Source organism: Colobus angolensis, unplaced genomic scaffold, assembly GCF_000951035.1.
Source record: "Colobus angolensis palliatus isolate OR3802 unplaced genomic scaffold, Cang.pa_1.0 Scaffold44, whole genome shotgun sequence".
Lineage (NCBI taxonomy): Eukaryota > Metazoa > Chordata > Mammalia > Primates > Cercopithecidae > Colobus > Colobus angolensis.
Window position 1 is genome coordinate 3,725,085 of NW_012117821.1, and position 22,040 is coordinate 3,747,124.

Below are 22,040 nucleotides of genomic sequence, written 5' to 3' on the forward strand. Positions count from 1 at the left end.
AAAAAAAAAAAACAAAGCACGGGCCAGTGATGTGGCTGTTGTCTGCGACAAGGCGGGTGTCAGACACCAAGGGAGTGCTCTAGCAGGCGACACACAGGTCATGGGGATGCTGCTCGGCTCCAGCCACTGGCAAAATATGGCAAAAAAAGAAACCCCCGCCTTGCCTTTGCTATTTGCTAGTGTGTGTTTTCCTGCTACTCCATTAGCTGGCCCCTAAATCAGTGCCCTAACATGGTCAAACAACAATGTTCTGAAGGCCCTGGCACAGAAGGGCTCTCAGTGTCATACCTATAACCAGGAAAAGAAATCAGGCACCAACTTCCAAATGAAGGCACCACTGGTATCTAACACGTTTTCTTTCCTGAGGACGTCCAGGCATCTTCTGCACAGAGACGACGTGGCCGGATGACCAGATACCTCACAAAGTGGCTTCCTCTGCCACTGCAGATTCAGCATGTCAAACTGTCCCCACGAGCCCCTGGCCCAGCCTCAGGGGAGAGGCACAAGGCCTCCTTCCAGGCTGGGATTTGGGTCAAAGCGGTGAGCAGAGAACCCCGAGCCTTTTCTCTTCATGGTGGTGGCAGGTTTGGGAGGAGCTGCAGGCCTGCAGGAGACTTGGTGCTGAAAAGCTCCCTTCCGCTCTCGGAAAGACCTGGAGCAGGAGGACAGCAAGCAGGTGTCTCTCCAGAGCCTTTGTGTGCGTGTGGTTGTCCAGGCCCGACCCTGGGCAGGCGCAGCTCGGGAGTGGCCCAGAGAAGCTCTCAGTGGTCACTTCCTTCTGGACGTCTCCTGGCTGTGCGGAATCCGTGCATGACCACGTGCGCTGGGCTGAAGGATGCCTCATCAAAGGTACGTGCAGCTCCTGAAACAAGTGACTGTGCCCTTCTTGGGGTCTTTGAGGATGGGACTGAGGATCTTGAGATGAGATCTTGGGCCCTAAATCCAATGACGAGTCCTTGTAAGGGAGGAGGAGGGGAGGCAGTGACAGAGACACGGGGAGGGCCGCGTGAAGACAGAGGCAGAGACTGCAGAGATGCACCAGCAAGCTATGGGGACAGAGGATGGCCAGTGGCCGCCAGGAGCCGGAAAAGGTGAGGAAGACCCTCCCCTGGAGCCTCCAGAGGGGGCGCCGCCTGGCCCACACCTTGATTTCAGATTTCTGGCCTCCGGAACTAAGAGAGAAGACACTTCTCTTGCTTTAAATAAACCCCAAGTTGGTCATCAATTGTCCGAGGATCCCAAAGAAATGAACCCACCTTTCATTCATTCATTGAGAGGTACCTACTGAGCCCCTTCCAAGAGCTAGACAGACACTCTTCCAGGAGCCTTAGGGCCCGTCTAAAAGACTGGAGGCAGGGCCCTATCAAGAGGCCTGACGCCTCAGACCACACCCCTCAACCAGAACTAACAACCAGAAAATCCACAGGAGGGGCTCTTTATCCGCAGGCCACCAATAACCAGGGCTCTGGGTAAGACCTGCGGCCTCAAGGGGCTCACCTGAGAAAGACTCCTGGACGCACCCGGCCATTGCCACTAGCCAACCGTGATGAACACCCTGGCAGTCTCCACATCGGGTCCAAGAGCACAGTGCACTTGGGGCCAGACCTGCGGCTTCTGCCAGCTGTCCCTTCACTCTAGAAATGTCCCGAGGCCTTTACTCCCTTCACCTCTCTCTCCACCAACAGTACTTGATTTTCCTTTCCATATGAGAACGTACACCCTCCAATGAATCTTCCTTTCGACACCGAGCTCGCTTTGGGAGACACACACTGCTTCCAGGGCTACAGCAGGGAAACCCACAGTTCCCATAGATCTCCTGGTAGGGCACCTGAGGCTTGGACAGATTCCTATCAGTGGCCTCAGGGGACAAAGCTTTGAAGATAAATGAGACTTGAAATGGCCAGAAGTCATTCATGACCAGGCTGCTGGGGATGCGGGCACACAAGCCTGCAAACCAGCCTCCGTGGAACAGCCGCTGTGTGGAGGTGAACCCAGACAGCACATGCGTGCATGTGTAGGTGTGTGTGTGCGTGTGCGCATCTGGGTGTGCGCACGTGTGCGTGTGTGTGCAGGTGTGTGAGTGTATGTGTGAGTAAATGTGTGTGCATATGTATGGACAAGTGTGTGCATACATGCATAAGTATGTGAATGTGTGTGTACATGTGAGGTGTGTGCATGTATGGGTAAGCATGTGCATGAGTGTGTGTGCAGGTGTGTGAGTGCATGTGTGTGTATGGACAAGTGTGTGCATACATGCATGAGTGTGCGAATGTGTGTACATGTGTAAGTGTGTGCGTGTATGGGTGTGTGCATGGGTGTGTGCAAGCATGTGAGTGCATGTGTAACTGTGTGTGCACACATGCATGGGTGTGTGCATCCATGCATGAGTGTGTGAGTGTGTGTGCATGTGTGAGTGTACGTGTGCAAATATGGGTGATTGTGTGCATGAGTGTGTGTGCAGGTATGGGTGAGTGTGCATGTGTAAGTGTATGTATGTGTGTGTGCATGTACACATGAGTGTGCGTGTGTGGGTGTGTACGTGTGTGCATGTATGAGTGTGCATGTACGTATGAGTGTGAGTGCATGTGAATGTGAGTGCATGTGTGGGTGAGTGTGCATGTGTACTTAAGTGTGTGTGTGAACCTCTCTGAGCAGCTCTGACAAGACGTCCTGAACACTTCCAAGCACAAGGAGAGACTGGATTGGCATGTCCCGTCCACAGGAGCCTGGGAGCCAGGAAAACACAGCTAATTCCTTCTGAGTTGGACAGCAGCCGCGTGCTCAGGAGTGAACTTGCTCTCTCTGTCATGTTGCCAGTGATCTAGCCTGTGTCCTATCCCACCCTGGGTGTAACTCCAGCAGGCCATGGGGGAGGGGATGGCACAGCAGGGCATCACCCCAAGGCTGGTCCTGGGGAGACCACACCAGAACCTGTTAGGGAGAGATGAGCTGCGCATTCTGGCTAGGAGGTAGTGACTGCTGTTTTTCAGGGCACGGCTTACATACAAACCTTTTCAAGGCACAGAAAAATGCACTCACGCAAAATCCCATGAGCAAGGCTAATCCTGGACACATAAAAAAGAGGGGGAGAAAGTTGGAGCCCCTGCTGAGTGACAGGAGGGGCTAAGACAGTGCTGGGGAGCGTCATTATTGCCAGGCTGCTTCTGCACCTAATGGGGTCATTGAAAGGTGGTGGGGGGGCCTCCTCCCAAGGCATCAAATGCATCCAATTATGCAGGCAGCGAGGTGCCCCTGTGTGGCAATCCGGAGAAAGCTTGGGAAACTGCCTCCACTCTGACCCTGGGGCAGCTGGGAGAGAAACCTGCATACTGAATCCCTGGGGCTTCCCAGAGGAGGATCCAGGCCTCGCGGAGGGTGGGACCTGCCCACAGACTCAGAAAGCAGATCGTTACTTTACCCAAAAATAATAACTATGCTGCAGACAGAAAGATCTGTGTGAAGTCTATCTTAAGGGCAATAGACCAGCGGCTGGTCAACACCAGCTGGAGCTCCCGGGAGTCAATTAGCCGGCAAGCAAGCTTATTTCTAGATGAAAACGTTAAACTCTCCAGTGGACCGCGGAGATTCAGGAGGAGTGTGGCCACAGCATCCTGAAAAATGCAATCAAATCCACAGTAACACTGGATGGTATTCAGGAGCTGCCTTAAAACACAGGAGTGCCTGGGGCGCAAGGCTTTCAGAGAGGCGCACAGGGAAGGGAAAGGAAGGGACTTGCCTCAAAGATGCTCTGATCACACAGAACGTTTCTTAGGCACAAACATCCGTGGGCACCAGCTCTGGGGCACACACGCGAATGGATGTAGGGGGCGCTCACAAGCAGCACCGAGGTGGCGCCTGCCTTCCGGGTGCCTCTATCGAGGCTAGCAGGTGTGGGCCCTGGAAGTGCATGGAAGGCGGGACTCACTGGGGCCTGAATCTTTACTGATGGCCCCCAGCCCTCTCCTTCCCCCACCTGCTCAGCGACCCACAGGGGCACGGCACTGCCATGATGGGATCATAGGGAACCTTCACAAATGCATAACTTCATGCTTTCAGACCCATTGATATCAGAATATATTCCCAGATGCCCAAAAGAGTCAGCCCCTACAGAAACGCACTGGCAGGTGGCACGGAAGCCAGACCCACAAGAAACCCAGGCCAGAGAGGGGCTGGGTAATGGCCACCTGACTTGCAGCTCCCTTGGGGACTCCCAGCTCTCTCGGGTTTCTTCTGAACCTCAAAGTAAGAGTGGCCACCTTCCTTCTGCCACAGGAGATCTGGGTTCAACCCCAGTTCTACCTCTATCTCCCTGCGGGCTTTTGCACATGGCCCCAGCTGTGGCACCTGCTCACCAGTCATCTGAGGGAAACTGGATGGGAGGATGGCTCGAGCCCCCTTCTCCACCCGGACACAGCCGCTCCAGACCTCCCATCTCGGGATTCCCAGTTCTTCCTCCAATGCCTTTACTAATTAATTCTTGCCGTCTAACCACGCCTGGTTTGCACCTTTTCTTCCTCACTGGATGGTGAGTTCCTCAAGGCAGGCCCCACTTCCGTGCCTCTCCTTGCACCCTGCTCCCTGCAGGCGGCCATGGGCATAAGAGCAAGAAAGGATCTGAGGTGCTAGAATGCAGACGCAGCATGGAAGGTCGTCCAAGGGGAGCAGCGGGAGAGTGTGCAGGGCCCACCAGACAGTGTGAAGGAAGCGACGGCCAGGGCTAGTCAGTGGAGGCACAGGGTGCGGGCTTCAGCAGCTGGTCAGGGCTGCATGATGCCCAGTGGGATGCCATGGCACAGGTGCACAGACGGTTCCCAGCCAATTGCACGGCTGCCTACAGGGAGCAGGGTGTGAGGAAGGGCACAGAAGTGAGGCCTGTCTTGAGGAACTCACCGCCTAGTGAGGAAGAAAAGGCACAAACCGGTCATGCCTAGACGGCCCTTGGGGAAGGGAGGGAGGGCTGGGGAATCCCAAGACGGGAGGTCTGGGGTATCAGGGAGAAGAGGGTTCTTCCAGACCACAGGGAAAAGGCTCTCCTAGACAGAGGCACAGGAGGCCAAGCAGACGGAGGGGACAGAGCATGCCGCTGCTCTGCAGGACTATTTTGTGCTGAAGCCAAATAAGAATCAATGGATGCAAGAAGAGTTCTCTTACCTCCCCCTTTCTGCCTAAAAGCAGGGCATTACCCCCTCCTCCCACCCCAACTTCCCACCTCTGCTTCTGTATCAGAATCTGGGGAGTGCCCCTTATCACCTGAGAGGGAGGCCAGCCCGATGAATCTGCATCCACAGACTTTGCCAAGATAACCTTAATCTTCCATTTGTTCCTCCGTGAAGTTCCGAGTCACTTGCCCACCATCTGTCACCCCTCGAAGCCCAAACCCTCTTTTCCTTGGTCTAGCCGCTTCTCCACATCCTATTGCTTGTTAAAATGGTACATATGCTCCCGAGCCGAAGCACTTCTTTTGGTTTTTACTTCTTGGCTGTGAAGCCCCCGTGCATAGAAGATTAAAAGTGTTAAAATCGTGTGCCTCTTCTCTTGTGAATCTGTCTTTTGTCCATTCCCTTTGGAGGCCCCAGATGCTCAACCCCCCGAGGGAAGAGAAAACATTGTTTTTCCACTGCACAGGAACCTGAGCCCGGTCCACTGCAGGCAGCGCTGCAGAGTTCCACCCCACAGCCAGTGATCTTGCACAGCTGATTAGTGGGCATCCAGCAAGATCTGGGCATCAAGAGGATGCTGAGCTATGAGCAGGGATGATTTCCTGAACAAGGCTGGCCAGAACTGGACCCAGAGGGGTGGGCAGCTCTCAGCTCCTGGAACCAGCACCCCTCCCTACTGGAAGGGCCCTGGGGAGGCCGGTGGGCTCCAGGTCTCTCCTCCAACTCCACAGATGCAGACCCTGGAAGAGTTGGTTCCTCTGCCAACCCCAACCTCAGTCCTCATGCTCCTGGACCCTGATGTGAGTTGGAGGAAGACCAGCTCCTAAACCAATGATATTCTCCAGTCAGGGCCCTTGGCTCCTCCACAGCAGCTGGGCTGGTCACGGTGTCACAAGGCACTGGCAGGGCCACCCGCCAGTGACCCTAAGCCAGGATCAGCCCATAGGCAGGGACCGTGTGGTAAGGTGTGAACCAGCACCCCTCTGGTTCACACCATTGAGATCCCCAGGCTAGACCAGTGCCCAGCACTCAGTACAAATCTGTATGCTGGATGGATAGAAGGACGGAGCCTTGGAACACCACTGAGGCAGCGTCAGTTGGCATCTGGGTGCCCTGTGTGTCGGCCAGAATCTGGGTGCCCTGTGGATACTACCCTGTCCTACATCTGGGGGAGAAACCAGCCCCCAGCGCCATGCAATACACTTTCCTTTGCACAGGAACCCAGCCACACCTGTGGGCCCATCCACAGGCAGCTCTGTGGAGGGGGAGCTTGGCCATTGCCCCATCTCACCCGAATCTGCGGGGAGGGGGCTCCAGAGTGAGCTGGGGTGGCTGCAGCCCCCACTGCAGAGCTCCAATCATGCCGGTCCTCGCTGGGCAAGAGCAGTGGCTGCCGGCTGTTGCCTGTCTGGAGTTTTGGAGATGTGGCTGCCAAGCTGGGGATGCTGTGAAAGCTTCGTGCGCCAGGGGCCAGCCAAGCCCCCACCCCGCCCCGCTTCCTGCCACGGCCCTTGCCATGGAGCAAGACCCGCCTCTTCTGGGCTCTCAAATCCCTGACCGTGAAAAGCAACGTGGCAGAGAATCTTACTGTGTGGCCCAATCTGATGCATACTGCCCTCAGAGGTCACCGGGCCACAAAGAACGATAACAACCTCCTCCCGCATTGCTGACCTGAACCCTTCTCCTCCAAAGGTCGGCCTCAGTGCTCCCATCTCCTCCCCAGGCAAGCATCCCCACCGGCTCGGCTCTTGCCCCCACAAAGGCTTCCACCACCTGCCCCTGCATCCTGCTGCCTGACCTCACCTGTCCTGCACCTCCCCAGCTTTCCAGGCGTACTGAGCGCCCATAAGAACCTCCAGGTCCAAGGCCAGGAATTACTGTCCCAGGCCCTTCCCCACCTTTCCTGAGCACTGCTGCAAAGTCACCAGGCACTGCACAAGACATTCCCCAAACGCCTCCCTGTGGAGTAGCCTGGGAATCATCCCTAGCCACCGCACCCTGACATTACAAACCAACTTCCCACAGGACCAGACCCTGCCCTACATCCACCCACAGTAACACCCACAAGGTCCTCACTCTGCCCTGGACAGCAGGCAGGTCCCTGGCATGAACACCCGTGATCACCCACACGCAGCCCTTGTTTCTCCCACCCACAACCCAGCCGTTCAGGAATCAGTTCTTAGTCCTTCTGCACTCAAATCCACATTCATCTCAACAGCAGGAAGAAGAGACAACTCTCGCCCCACCCGACACCAGGAGGCCGCAGTACTCGGAGCGCCCACCAGGTGTCAGAAGGAAATCGCGGCGTCTGGGGAGCGGCTGTCCCTCCATCTCCTCCCGGGGCCGGGGATACCTCTGAGCCTGCGAGCCAGGTGCAACCCACACCAAGTAAGTTCCCAAACCCAGCAAGGAGGGCGGCCGTTTCCACGTAGTGTGGCTGCCCCGCGGCGAGGAGTGGAAAAGGCCCCGGAGCTATCCGCTGTGTTTACTGCGGCTGCTGCCATTTGCTGGACAACGGCAGCTCCTGGGGCCACCGTCTGGGCTGAGCACTGGCAGGCTCCCTGGGCCCTGAGGGACCCCACTCTCCCCACAGCCACAGCCAGCCCCAGAAACCTCTGAACAGGGCTGGTGTGAGGAGTGCCTGGGTGAGGGGGGATTTGAAGACACAAGTCTCTGTGTCCCCTCCACAGGCAGGGACAGCTCGGGTCACAGCGTGGAGAGGAGGCATGGGCAGCCTCACAGTTCGTGTGATCTCAGGAATCACAGTCAACCTCTTACCCTTTCTCCAGGGTCCCCGACTTGGCCAGTGGGACCCATGGTTCCTGGAGGTCCGGGAAGACCCTAGAATTTAAAATAAAGTTGGGGCGGAGTTAAAAGATGGGGCCGCAGGGCAAGGCCCGATTTCCACCTGGCCGACCAAGGCAGAAGTGGGGGTGGGAGAGTGCTGGCTCCCACGGTATCTGCAACAGCGAAGAGCCCCCCTCTTTTCCATCCAGGAGACATAAGGGGTGTCACCAACCCCACCCCACCAGCAGCACCTTCTGCAAGTCACAGGATAAAGCCGGATACTCACCGCGGGGCCTTCTGGGCCGGGCGGGCCCTCGATGAGCATGCCCTGGGGAGACAGAGAGAGGGCGTCTGAGACCGCGGCCCGTCCCTCCCGACACCGCAGACCCCAGTGGTGTGGACGGCCTTCAGCTGCGTGCACAAGGGGCCCTGGCTCAGCTCCTGCTGTCCCGGGGAGTCATGATCACAGACTGCAATGCGGGCCTGTGGCAGGGCCTCAGTGGCTGTCCTCCTAGCACTGCCAGGCAGAGGAGCAACCTGGGTCAGCGGCCAGCGACAGACACCGGCTCCCTCCAGACCAATGCCACGAGAAGCACCTGAAGACGCCGAGATGAAGAAAAGGAGCCGAGACCACCAGGCTCCCCGCATCACCCCAAAGGGGAGTGCCAGACAGGCCCACCAGGTCACAGCCACTCAAGGGAGGAGGTGGATGTCAGGACAAGGGAACTCGGGTGGATTTAGGAAGGATGAGGGAAAAATAGGTGCCCCAGCCCCAGGCTGAACTTCTGCCCCCAGCCAGGACCACCCTCAGGCCCCGGGGCTGCAGCCTCCAGACCCCGCCTCCCTCCAGGTAGAAGGTGCATCCTCCCATGCACACAGCAGCCCAGAACCCACGGGAAAACCCTGCCAAGTCCACCTGCCCACTTGGCCCTCCTCCCCCAGCCCTCACCTCACCACAGGGCCCTCCTGCCTCAACCACACCCAGGCCTCACTCTAACCCCAATGGTGACAGGGCCTCCTGGCCCCTGGGTCAGCCCGAGCCCCGGGAAACGCAATGTGGAGGGCTGTGAAGGCAGCAGTGGGAGCGGCTCCCTGCAGGACGGGGCTCCCTGCCCTGAGACCCCCACTTCCCTAGGGCGGGATTCCTCTCTCCGCTTCTGACCTGGGAACACCAGGGTCAGGCGCCCCCAATGCCCCAAGCGTCCTCTGTGTTCCATGCCGACTTCAGGGTGACTCTTCCCCAAGGCACTTGCTCTGACAGATGGGAGCCAGGCGCTATTCAACAAGACAATGGAGAATGACCCCGAGGCAGCCAGAGATCTTTGAGGCAAGCTAGGACCTGGGGGGCCATGTTTTCAAAGAGGTGCCCAGGAACTCAGTACTTCCTGCCCTGCACCCCTTCAAGTGTCTGCTCCCCACACTGCGACACAGCAACCCTCAGCCGCCCAGCCATGGCTCCAGCAGGCCTAGGTGCAGCTCTGGCTCAGCTCTAGAGGGTGTGGGTGTGGCCTTGGCGGCGCCCACGGGTACTGATGATCCTGCAGCTGCAGGGAAGGAAGGCAGGAACTGCAGCCATGGCACCCTCCACCTAGAGGTCAAAGGGTGGCATGGACAGCCTAGGGTCCCACGCGGAAACCAGCCACAGGGGCGGAGGCTCTGCAGAGAGTTCCCTAGGATGACGCCTGGTGGAGCAGCTATGGAAGTGGAGCCACCGTTGAGACCCCAGGACTGTAGCATCACCAGAGTACAGCGCCAGCCTGGGAGGGCAGCAAGGACGAGGCTCCAGCTCCTGAGACCTGCTGTGCAAAGCTGTATGAGCAGTGCTGCCTGAGGCCCTGGGGCCGCCTCCACCCAGCGTATCCAGGAGCATTCACTTGGCACACCAAGTGAAAGATTATTCTAGAGTTGTCGGATATAAGGCGGTTCGTCCTGTTAGGTTTTGAACTTCCTTGGGGGGCTGCTGCCCCTTTCTTCATGCCTCCCTTTGGGAATGGGAATCTGTCCCCGCCTCTCCCCACCACGCAGTTTGGAAGCATGAAGCTTGTTTCATTCCCCAAGCTCACAGCTGGACAGGGATTTGCTTCAAGATAGATAATTTAAGCCTGACTCTCGGCGGTATCTGATTCGGGTGAGACTCGGGACTTTGGACGTTTGAGTTGATGCGGGTACTGGATGGAGTCAATGTAAACTACGTGAGAAGGACATGACTTTGGGGGCTGGGGCAGAATGCTAGGGTTTGAATGTGTCTCCCCAAAAGTCATGTGTTGGAAACTGAATGCTCAATGCAACCGTGTTAAGAGGTGGGATCTTCAGGAGGAGATTAGGTCACCAGGCTCTGCCCTCCTAGATGGGTGAATGCAGCTATGATGGGAGCGGGTTCATTAGGGTGGCGTGGGCTCCTGACGACAGGATGACAGCAGTCACCTTCTCTCCTGCTCCTTCTCACCATGCAATGCCTTCCGCCATGTGAGGACACAGCAAGAAGGCCCTCGCCAGATGTGGTCTTTCTATATGTGACTTCCCAACCTCCAGAACTGTGGGCCAGTAAGTCCTCTTCATTCTACATCTCCCTGTCTGTGGTGTGCTATTACCGAACCTCAAAATGGACTAAGACAGCTCACTTCTGATAAGTCAAAGGGTGTGCCCAGCCAGGCCACAAGCCACTGGAGGTTGTCGCCAGAGGTGCTGGGTACCAGGCTGGTGAGGGGACCCCAGTCGGGGGGGTCGCAGATCTCCCCACCCCTCCCCTCCTGCCCCAGCTGGGGAGCCTTGCACTGTGATTACACAGATGCACGCTCAGAGAGACATCCGTGTGTGTGCTGTACACAGAGAGCTCATTCAAGCAGCCTCCAAGATCCCAGCTTTCCAATTTCCTTCTCTGACAAAGGCAGCTGAGAAAGCCCAGGGCTGAGCTGGGATTAAGGGAGAAACCACTGGCCATCAAGGCGCCAGGGACAGCAGCTGCCTTCCCAGACACACAAATTGCTTTTCTCAGGGAACTGGGGCAATGCGGGCGGGGACCACACAGGGGAGGCAACCCCAGATCATGGTCGGTGTCTGAAGGAAGCTGGGAACAGCTCGATCAATGTGCCCAGGGGAGGGAATGCCTGAACCTTCCCTGGCAAGTTGTGGCCCCGCTCTGGCCCCCGCCCACCCAACCACAGACGCCACTCACAAAATTCACCCGGCAAAAGAGGAACAAGAGGAAAACGTCTCGATATCGTTAATGATAGTGCATGGTAGATGTCATTTGCCGAGAGAGTAGACTTTAGGCACTCTTACCCTAAAGAAGAAAAAGGGGCAGCTACAGGGCGGCAGTGGTGGGTGCAAGATCACTTCACTGTGTCTGTCTGTGCCTGCGTAAGTCTATCAAACATGCTGCACACCTTCAACGCACACAATTTTTTTTTTTTTTTTTGAGATGGAGTCTCACTTTGTCACCCGGGCAGGAGTGCAGTGGCACGATCTTGGCTTATTGCAACCTCCACCTCCCGATTCAACTGATTCTCCTGCCTCAGCCTCCAGAGTAGCTGGGATTACAGGCGCCCACCACCACGCCTGGTTAATTTTTTTTGGCAGTTTTAGTAAAGACGGGGTTTTGTCATGTTGGTCAGGCTGGTCTCGAACTCCTGACCTCAGGTGATCCACCCACCTCGGCCTCCCAAAGTGCTGGGATTATAGGTGTGAGCCACCGCACCTGGCTGAATGCATACAATTTTAACAAAAGAAATAAAAGACCTCAGACCTGGCAGAACTCAAGACAATCTCAATGGAGGTCCACCCATCTGTTAAACAGCACTTTTTAAAAAACAAGAACAGCGTCAAGTGGAGATGGTGATTTGGATGCCCCTAACCGACATGGCCCAGGTAAAATCAGCCACTGGGGGCTTCCCAGTTGGAAGCCCAGGGACAAAGATGAACCTGTGTCCTCTCCGTTCTGTGGATTCCTGTCCTTTTACGGAGGCTCCAGTTTGGCTGACAATGAGAGGGGGCGGGACTGAGTGGGAAAGACCCGGAACAGATGCATCTCCCAAGAGGGAAGTCAGGTGGGGCAGGTCGGGGGGATGGGAGACAACAGACACCCCCTTCCACAGGCCGGGACACCTGCGGGGCCCCAGGACCTGGCAATCTGTTTCTGTGCAGCTTGGACCCGAGGACATCTGGCAATGCTCCAGGTTGAGAAATTCCAACTGTTTATGTGATCTCTGCAGGGGGCCTGGCCAAAGGCCCCGGGACACTGGGAGCAGGCTGGGGCCCCGGGCAGGGAATCCTTTTTAACTGCATCCAGACGGCTGCTGCTTTTCCCAACAAAGGTGAACCGGACTTTCCGGAGCCGTGAGGTTCCTGTGGGGCCACCTCGACTCTCTGCCCTCTCCTCGGCCCACCCTTGCCCACTGCTGGCTTCCCAGGGGCCTGGCAGTGGAACACCTGTGCCCACCCCACACGCCCACCCCCCTCCAGGAGCCCCGACACCACGTCTACACTCACAGAGCCAGCTTACTCGGAAATGTGAGCCAACACGAAGCTCGCTCAAAGGTTTCAGTCCGGCCCTCCCAGAGCGGGGAGGGGAAACCGGGATCCCGCAGAGCCAGCGGCACCTGCCCACTCCTGAGCTCCCATCTTCCTCCCCGAGCAAGGACCCCCTTTCACTGAAGCAATGGGGACAGCACAAAAGAAGCCCAAGGCCGACCTCAAGTCCACCTGGGGGCCAAGACTGTCTGGGGAAATGCAGCAGGATGTCCCACCTCCCAATAGCAAGGGTGGCTCGGGGCTGGGACCTCAGATGCAGCCTCTGCTGTTGTTCACCTTCTGGCAAACAGCCGTGGGCAGAGCAGAACAGGCCCGCAGCCCCCTGCTTGAGGGGCTGCCCGTAGAGTCTGCCCAGGGGGACACTTGAGCTGCCCGTAGAGTCTGCCCAGGCGGACGGCTGTCACTCTCCCCCGCAGCCACGCTACTCCCTGAGCCAAGGCCTGGTTCTGAGGTTTTCCACATTGCAGAACAGGGGGACCCCGGCCTCGGAGTCTCCCTTCACACCTCTGCACCCCGTTGCCCTGCACGCCATGACCCTTCTGCCTCAGACAAGCTCTGTCTTCCCTGGACCCCCAGAGAGCACTGGAAAGGGGCTCTGGTCTGAGAAAAGGATGTGTCTGTGGACACTGGCAGGTCCTACCCCCGGGCTGGGCCTGGAGCAGGGGCATGGAGCCCCACGAGTGCCATCCAGACGCTTCCATAGGCCAGGAAGGGGTGAAGCCCTGGACCCTGGGAATTCCACCCCGGAGACGGGGCACATCCGGTCTGCCCTGGCCACGAGCTTCAAACAGATTCCAAGGGGATAAACGTCTGCTAAGTGCCATCTGTCAAGGTTCCAGGAGAATGTCCCCAGCTCTACAGGAGGGTGGTGGGTCACCATGACTCCACATTCCGGGAACCGCAAGGTCAGGGGGCTTCTGGGAGCCCCAAGGTGTATCCTGAGCTCAGCCCTCAGGAACTGAGCCCTGGCAACAGAACAAATAGCCACCCCCAGCTTCGTGACTGGCCGTGGTGCAGGACGCGCACCTCCTCCTGTGGGCACTTGGACAACATGGCAGGGTGGGCCTTGGTGCTGGCTCCTCCCTGCTCTCAGGTCGTGCCCACCACATGCAACTGCCAGACTCCCTGCCCAGCTGTTCACGGGGCATCTTGCCCGCCGGCAGGGGGGCGGGGTGTCAGGACTTTGACTTTAGCAGCTCTGAGACCCCAGGGAGAAATGCAGGCCTCCCAGTCAGGCCATGACACCCTGAGGGACAAGGACACCCCAGTGTGGGGCAGGGCTCCCCACCAAACACACCAACCCAGGAGGGGCATCTAGAACATCCTCCGTTACAGTCCCACACTTGAGGGCATTATCAACAGTCACTTTTTAAACTCACCCATGATCTGATTACCTAACATAGTTGGGTGTTACTCAGCTGGAATTTCAGCACAGTGCTGTTTTATTTCATTATTTCAGCACAGTGCTGTTTTATTTCATTCCCTTGACAAAGTTTCATAAACAGTATCCCATGTTTCAACGGCTTCAGTAAACTTACTCCAAACGGTTGCATAACAGACGCAGAAAGCACAGCCATGTGTTAACTATTCCCTACCACTGCCCCGTGCATCTTTTACAAGGAATGGGCCATTTACATCCTCTCCCCCACCCCTCAACGGGGACTCCACCTCTGCCTCGACAGCTCTGAGCTGCTTTTCATCCCAGGTGAAACTGACAAGCACTGAGATGCTCAGAGCTCGGGTGCAGGACGGGCTGGGATCAGCACCTATCCCGCCCCCTCCATCACGGTCCAGAACCTCCCCCACCCAAGGGGATTCTTCCCAAGTCCTGGTGACAAGTGGTGCGTGGACTCCACGAGACCAGGTGGTTCCTCGAAGTGACCCAGTCTGCGCAGGTCCAGTGGCCCACGGACCTGATCACGCCCTACACACCCCACTGTGCCCCCAAGCAGCAGACACCCCAGCTTCAGGGAGAGAATGAGAAAATGTCCTCACCGGCTCGATGATCGCTGGTTCTCCCTTTTGGCCTTTCTCGCCCCGAGGTCCTCCAATCTGGGGGTGATAAAAGGCAGATGGGGAGAGAATCGGAGAGAAAAGTGAAAAAGAAAGTCCAGGTGACACAAAATATGCCCGATTTCACAAGGCGAGGGCGCTATCGCAGTCAGGCGTCTCCCCAGGCCCAGGAGGATGGCAGGAGCGTGACAGACGTCAGGCCCATGGAAGCCCATGACACTACTAACGAAGAAACAGGCCCAGAGGAGAGCATGCCGTGATGCACACATTATTCAGAACAAATTCGCCACACTGAGGTCTCTTTAAAAATGAAGTTTTGGGAACAGCATGCAACACTTGAGCTGCCCGTAGAGCCCGACCCCTGAGGAGGCTCCTGGGCAGGAGCCCCCATGATGCCCCGCCAGCCCCCCAGCCCCACCTGGAACGGGGGCCTGCACCCTCTCACCCCTTCATAGACGGTATCCTGGTTCGCCGGCATTCCTGGCCCAATCTCCGACGGGGAGTTGGTGGGGTCATAGTAGGGGTCATAGTAGTTCTCGTCAAGGTTCCTGATTGTTTCCTCGGTGAACTCCCCCTCCAAGTCATCCACACCTGCCCCTGGAGGCGGAGCTGGCTGCAGAGGGAGAGGAAGGCGCAGGGTCACCTGGCAAATGCACCAGGCACTGCCTCTCCATCAAGCCCTGGGCGGGCACCATGGCGACCTGGTCAACTGAGCAGAGAACCCCCCTCTGGGAGAGACCTCCTCTGAGGGCTCCAGGTCTGACAAATCCAGGACTTCAAGACCAGCGGCCTCCTAAGCTACACAATGCCTGGAGTCTGGAGTCCAACCCACAAGGAGAGATCCTGCGTCCCCTGGCAGCCTCTTTATGCATCTTCTCCCTCCAACAAAAAAATCATCAGCCCAGATTGCCCTGGCACGAGGGCACACCACGGAGCTGGCACACCTGTGCACCCGAGGACACCCATGCACCCGGGGACCTGCTCAGGCAGGGGCTCCACCCCACAGCCCCAGGGTCTTGCGATAATGCATCCCGAGTGCGGTGCTGCAGACGCCGGGGTCTGGACCTGCTGGAACGGGGTGACCTCTCTGGCAGTGAAGATTCTGCATCACACAGTGACTGTGTTAAGCATCAGCCATGTGCTACGTACTATGCAAGACTCCCCATGAATCTGAAAACTTCACAGCCCCCAGAGACAGGCTGTGTCAGTGCCATGATGGAAATGAGAACCCCGAGGTCCGGAGACGCCCGAGGGCCAGAGACACCCGAAGTCCAGAGATGCCTGAGGTCCAAAGATGCGGGCTAACTTTCCAAGGTCTTGGGCAGAGCTTTCAGGCCTGTCTGCTGACGGTCTGCCCCCGTCCCAGCCAGGGCAGCCCTAGCTCCTGCTTCGCTGTATTTATCTGGATCCTGGCTCCCAGGCCCGTCCTGCCTGGCCACACCCAGGCCACAGGCAGAGACTCTGTCTACAAGCCATCCCCGTCCTCATCCAATTTCCACCTGAACCCTCCAAGACCGGAAGGGCTGGGGTCATTCTACCCATTTTCCAAGTGAAAAATTGGCCACACTGAGATCAACCCAGCAAGCCAGGGATTCCAAACTCGTTCAGCAATGGCCTCCCCTGGGGTGCATTACACTGCCCAGCTGCAAAGGGCCCAGGGCCAGGGTGTGGTGGGAACACAGGGGCCACCCAAGGACACCAAGGTGAGAACTAGAGTAAGAAGGGAGCTCAGCACTGTGGCCCCAGCCCTGGCCCTTGGCCCGCTGCCCCACACCAAACCAAAGGGAAGGAAAGAAATTACGTCGGAGGTGTTAGAGGTGCTGGCGGTGCTGGTGGGAATCTCGGCGCCGGCGCCTGGATCTGTGGGCTGGTCGGGGTTCTCCTCCCCCTCGCCATAGGTGAGGTCCTCGTAAGGTGAGGGAGTGTAGTAGTCCTCGCTGGGCAGGTAGTCATAGTCCCCGATGCCGGGGTCCTCTTCCTTCCCAGCTGCTTCACTGGTTTCAGGCATGGGAGCCGCTTCCGTGGGGGTCGGGGTCGGCTCCTGAGAGCCAAAGGCAGAGACAGCTGGAGTCAGGGAGGAGGCTGGCAGCGGAGCCAGGTCTGGGACTTGCCACATGTCCGGGTGCAACGGACATGCATCTCAGTGGCATCTCAGTGGCAACGCCTGGAGCCCTGGCCTGTCAAGAGGCCCAGAGACTCGGTGGAGGGGCTGCCCCCATCCATGGGGGTTGGGGGCAGAGCAAGTGGGAAGAAGGCGGCCCAGCTGCGAGCCCCCGGTCACCAAGCATGCTCGGAATGGACTCAAACCCACCCAGTTACACACCAGAAAAGAGCGAATCATATATCAATATTTAAAAAAACAAAAGTAGCAAAACATTCCAGGCTCTCAGAGCGATGTGAGATGACCAGATCACCTTTCCCCAGAAGGATACAGACACACTCACATACACAGGCTCATGCACACCCGTGCCTGCGTGTACACACGCTTACACACACATGCTCACACACATACAGGCTCATGCACACCCATGCCTGCATGCACACATGCTTACACACACACGCTCACACACACACGTAGGCTCATGCACACCCGTGCCTGCATGCACACACGCTTACACACACCCGCTCACACACGCTCACACACACATGCTCACACACATGCAGGCTCAAGCACACACGTGCCTGCGTGCCACATGTTCACACACACTGCTACATGCACACCCACGCACCGCCCATGCTCACGCCCCACCCTCTTTACCACTGACAATGGCTCTGAGGCTGGACAGCCTCCCTCCCCAGCAGGGCACCCACCCATCCCCACTCCTGCACAGGGCCTGGGCCCTGCTACGTGTGGTCCTCCAGCTCTCACAGCTGCTCACACACCCTCACAACTGTCCCCAGTTTCAGAGGTGGGGGGGTGACAGCCCAGAGAGGGGAGGACCTGAGGCCGACCTCAGACTGCATCACCCCCCGTCCAGGGGAGCCCCTGAGCTCTCCTCTCTCCTCTCCCACCACAGCTGCACCTACACTTGAGGAACCCAAGAACCAAACTCATCCTGGGCCTGCTCGAGCCCTGTGCCTGGTACAGGGTGGGGACCGGGGCCAGGGCCCAGAGATGCTGGTGGATACTCCCCTGTATACCTTGCATCTCCCAACATCCTCCTCACGGCGGAAAGCCCAACACTCCCCGTGACGGCAAAGCTTACACAGCCCGCAACAGCCGGCTCCCTCACTGAGCTGCCCCCGCAACCTTCAGCAGACAGCCCCCAACCCTCCACCCTGACACGACCTCTCTCAGCCTCGCCCTCCTCTGCACCACAGCCTTGAGAGACCCAGCCCAACCCAGTCCCCCGCTCGGCCCAGACCTCGGGGACCGCTGTGGTTTCTTTGGCAGCTTCCACGGGCTTCTTGCTGGGGGTGGGCTCCTTCCCCAGGTCGTCGGGGTCTTCATAGTAGGGGTATTCGTAGTAATACGTCTCACCCTCGCCGTCTCCTTCCGTGTACTGAAAGCGAATTGCGGCCCTGTGAGGAAGCAGCGAGCCCACAGGGCGACCAGCCTGCTGTCCTTCTGCAACCTCCAGATTTGGCTGGGAAGATTGCACGCCACGACGCCCCGTCCAGCCCCAGGCGTAAACCTCCCTGTGGGTCCCCAGATGGGGTTCCTCCCTCTCCCTCCTTGGAAAGCTGACGCAGCCTCATCAGAAGCACAAGGGAGAAAGCGGGGGGACACCAGGTCCCCTCGAGCAGTCACAGAAAGATGAGCCCGCAAAGGTGAAGGCCTCTGGCCCTTTGGAACCCAGGCCAGAACAAGCAACAGAATGGCAGACTATGCAGCCATCACCATGTCACCAGCAGGCTCCCGGGCCTTCAGCCCCAAGCCTCAAAGCCCAGGGACCCCATGGGAGGGGCTTCACGAGGACAGAGCAGGCCTCGTCCTGAGCCCATTCCCATACCAGGAGCTGGGAGGTGACTGGCAGGAGGCCAGGGCAGCAGGGACTCAGCTGGGAGCTCTGTCCAGCCCCTTCTGGGGTTCGTAAGATGTGGCCTGGGCCACGGGGTTCCACAGCTTCCTGAAAGCTACCCTTCCTTCTCTCCTGACTAGTGGTGAAAGAAGGAAGACCCAAGGAGAAATAAACAGGATCTAATATTACGGATGAGAAATGAGAGGCAATGGGACAGGGCATGGGCGAGCATTTTCATGCAGAGGTGACAGAAAGAATTGCAAATAAGATAAACTGCAGTGCCACGAGGGTGGGGGGCGGGAGGGGGAGGAAAGCTGACCCATGGACATGGCGGGTCCCAGGAAGAGGGACAAAGGTGTCAGGCATGTGGCTGTCACTCTACAGTACACTCTACACTCAAAGGATCCAAGGGCTGGCCATTCTACAGTAGATAAGCCCAGGCTCCGTCCTCTTTGGCGAGCGGCACATGGCCCCTCCAGTGGATCGAGTCCGTGGGGGACACTTGTGGCATCTGTGCTCACAAATACCCCATCAAGGTCAAGTCCAAGGGTGAGAGAGCACTGGGCATTCATCATCAAGGAGCTTGTTCAAAAGGTTAAAGGAGAGGGTTATTGATGACAAACTCTATGACCCTATCATTCTGGGCAGTGCTATTTAGTAAAGTGAGTCAGATATCCCAATGTTTACTTCCTGGGTCCCTCTGAATTCTCACCCAATGGATTTATTTAAAATGAGGGTCCCATGGCTTATGTGTCCCTTCACCAACCATCCCAAGTAGTCTGCTCTCACCCCCCAAGATCCCAGCCAGAGTTAACTCACATATTCATCTGGATTGGGGTCCTGCGACTGTGGGGTGTCAGGTACTGCGGTGTCACAGTCAGGGCTATAGTGCTCGCAGTAATCATAAGCTGCCCGGTGGTCCGAGACAAAGAGCAGCTGCTGGATGTCACCCTGGAAAAGAACAGATGCGCATGAAAAAGCAGCTCACAGAGCACTCGCATGGGGACCTGGGAGACACAGCCTCATGCCTTGAAGCAGGGCAAAGTCCAGACCAAGCCACAAGACAAGCTTGTCCTCAGAGTCAAACATTCTCCCTAGAAGCTGCCACTCACAAAAGACACTCAAGCTAGGCTGGCCCATCCAACCATCCATCCATCCATTTACTCATCCATCTACCCATCCATCCATCCATCCATCCATCCATCCATCCATCCATCCATCCAACCATCCATCCATCCATTTACTCATCCATCTACCCATCCATCCATCCATCCATCCACTCATTCATTCATCCATTCACCCATCTATCCACCTATCCATCTACATCTACCTTCCATCCATTCACCCATCCACCCATCCATCCATCTATCCATCCATTCACCCATTCACCCGTCTATCTATTCATCCATAAACCCTCTATCCATCCACCCGTCTGTCCACTCATTCACTCATCCATCCATCCATGCATCCATCCATCTGCATATATACATCCTTCCATCTATCCATCCATCCATCCATCCATTCACTCATCCATCTACCCATCCATCCATCCACTCATTCATTCATCCACTCACCCATCTATCCACCTCTCCATCTACATCTACCAGTCCTTCCATCCATTCACCCATCCATCCATTCACTCATCCACCCATCCATCCATGTATCCATCCATTCACCCATTCATCTGTCTATCCATCCATCCATTAAATCCTCTATCAATCCACTCCTCCATCCATCTGTCCACTCATTCACTCATCCATCCATGCATCCATCCATCTGCATATATACATCCTTCCATTCATCTATCCATCCATCCACTCATCCTTCCACCCATTCACCCATCCATCCACTCATCCATTCATCCATCTACCTATCCACCTGTCCATCCATCTACCCAGCCATCTATCCACTCATTAATTCATCTATCTATCCATCCATCTAGGTACATCCATCCTTCCATCCATCTGTCCATCCCTCTACCCATCCTTCCACCCATCCACCCATCCATTCATCTGTCTATCCACCCATCTATCCACCCACCCATCAATCCACCACCCATTCACTCATCCATTTATCACACACCTGTTAAACACCTGCCAGATGCCAGTGCAATGCTGGCAGCTTTTGCCTGTTGTGAGAAACAGCCTGCACTCTCACCCACCCTAGACCCCGAGGGCTTGGAGGTACCCTGCCTCCTTTGCCATTACCCCTCAACCACTGGGGGAGAGAGTACTTTTAAAGAGGTGATGTCTGGTTGCTCAAAAAGTTAAAACTAGAATTACCATATGACCCAGTAATTCTGATCTCAGGAACTGAAACAGGTGCATAAACAATTCACCCAAATCAGTTCACCCTCCAAACAAAGCAGGTACTCAAATAAATAAATGTATGCAAGTGTTCATAGTAGCATTAGTCACAATGGCCCAAAGATAAATGCAACCCACATGCCTACCGACAGATAAATGGATAAAAAGAGTGTGGTATGCACATAGAGCAGAATATTATTCAACCATAAAAGGGAGGGAAGTACTGACCCACACTACAGAGCGGATGAATCCACGCTGCTAATAACTAAACTTTTGGGTTCATTGCGAGCAGCCTACAGTCTGACTGTGTCAGCCAGGAAAAGCATGCAAGCACGTATTCCTTCTTCCTCTAACCACGATGTGTAGACCATTTATTTCATTATTCTCTGACCACGATGTGCGCACAGGAGAAACAAAAGGGCTGCTACTAGGAATAAGAAATGCAGGTCTCATAAATGCTATCTGCAGAGATGAGGGTGACAGGCGGGCGCAGTGGCTCACGCCTGTAATCCCAGCACTTTGGGAGGCCAAGGCGGGCGGATCACGAGGTCAGGAGATCGAGACCATCCTGGCTAACTTGGTGAAACCCCATCTCTACTAAAAAATACAAAAAAATCAGCCGGGCGTGGTGGCGGGCGCCTGTAGTCCCAGCTACTCGGGAGGCTGAGGCAGGAGAATGGCGTAAACCCAGGAGGCGGAGCTTGCAGTGAGCGGAGATCGCGCCACCGCCCTCCAGCCTGGGCGTCACAGCAAGACTCTGTCTCAAAAAAAAAAAAAAAAAAAGGTGACAGGCTAGGTGTGACCCTGGCAGCACCCTGGGTGTTCCAAAGCAGAGGATCTTTCGACTATAATCAGATGCATAGAAGCCGACCAATATAGTAATGATTACAGTAATGTCAGTGATGACGATTTAGATCATGTTGACCACAGATCAAGTACTAGGTAAAGAGCCTGCACGTGGTCTCTCTGTGCCCTCAAGAACCCTATGAATCGTGTCTGACTAATCCCCACTCTACAGCAGAGGAAACCGAGGCCCTGTGAGGTCACCTGTCCAGGGTCCCCCAGCGGGTGGGGCAGGATCAGCCCAAGGCAGCCTGCAAAGTTCCAACCACCACACACCCCACCGCACTCAAGGGAGGGAAAGAACATGGAGGATCATGTCCGGGTGCTGGAATCCTGTCACTGGAGACAGCGCTGCAGGCAAGGGGACTTGCGGCAGGGCCAGGTGCTGAGTGCTCTGGGCCTGGAGCCCATCACGCCACCCTGCATCACATCTGCACACT

The 22,040-nt window shown here is 56.6% G+C and overlaps 1 protein-coding gene across 1 annotated transcript in view; it reads right to left on the reverse strand.

Annotated features, from left to right (window-relative positions):
* COL5A1 (collagen, type V, alpha 1) overlaps positions 1 to 22,040 on the reverse strand; it is a 166,380-nt gene that overhangs the window by 103,600 nt on the left and 40,740 nt on the right. The window contains exons 5-11 of the mRNA XM_011957420.1: positions 19,271 to 19,402; positions 17,855 to 17,992; positions 16,291 to 16,530; positions 14,935 to 15,102; positions 14,472 to 14,528; positions 8,233 to 8,274; positions 7,938 to 8,000 (exon numbers count right to left, since the gene is read on the reverse strand). Coding sequence (XP_011812810.1) covers positions 7,938 to 8,000; positions 8,233 to 8,274; positions 14,472 to 14,528; positions 14,935 to 15,102; positions 16,291 to 16,530; positions 17,855 to 17,992; positions 19,271 to 19,402 — 840 coding nt within the window. The remainder of the gene's footprint in view (positions 1 to 7,937; positions 8,001 to 8,232; positions 8,275 to 14,471; positions 14,529 to 14,934; positions 15,103 to 16,290; positions 16,531 to 17,854; positions 17,993 to 19,270; positions 19,403 to 22,040) is intronic.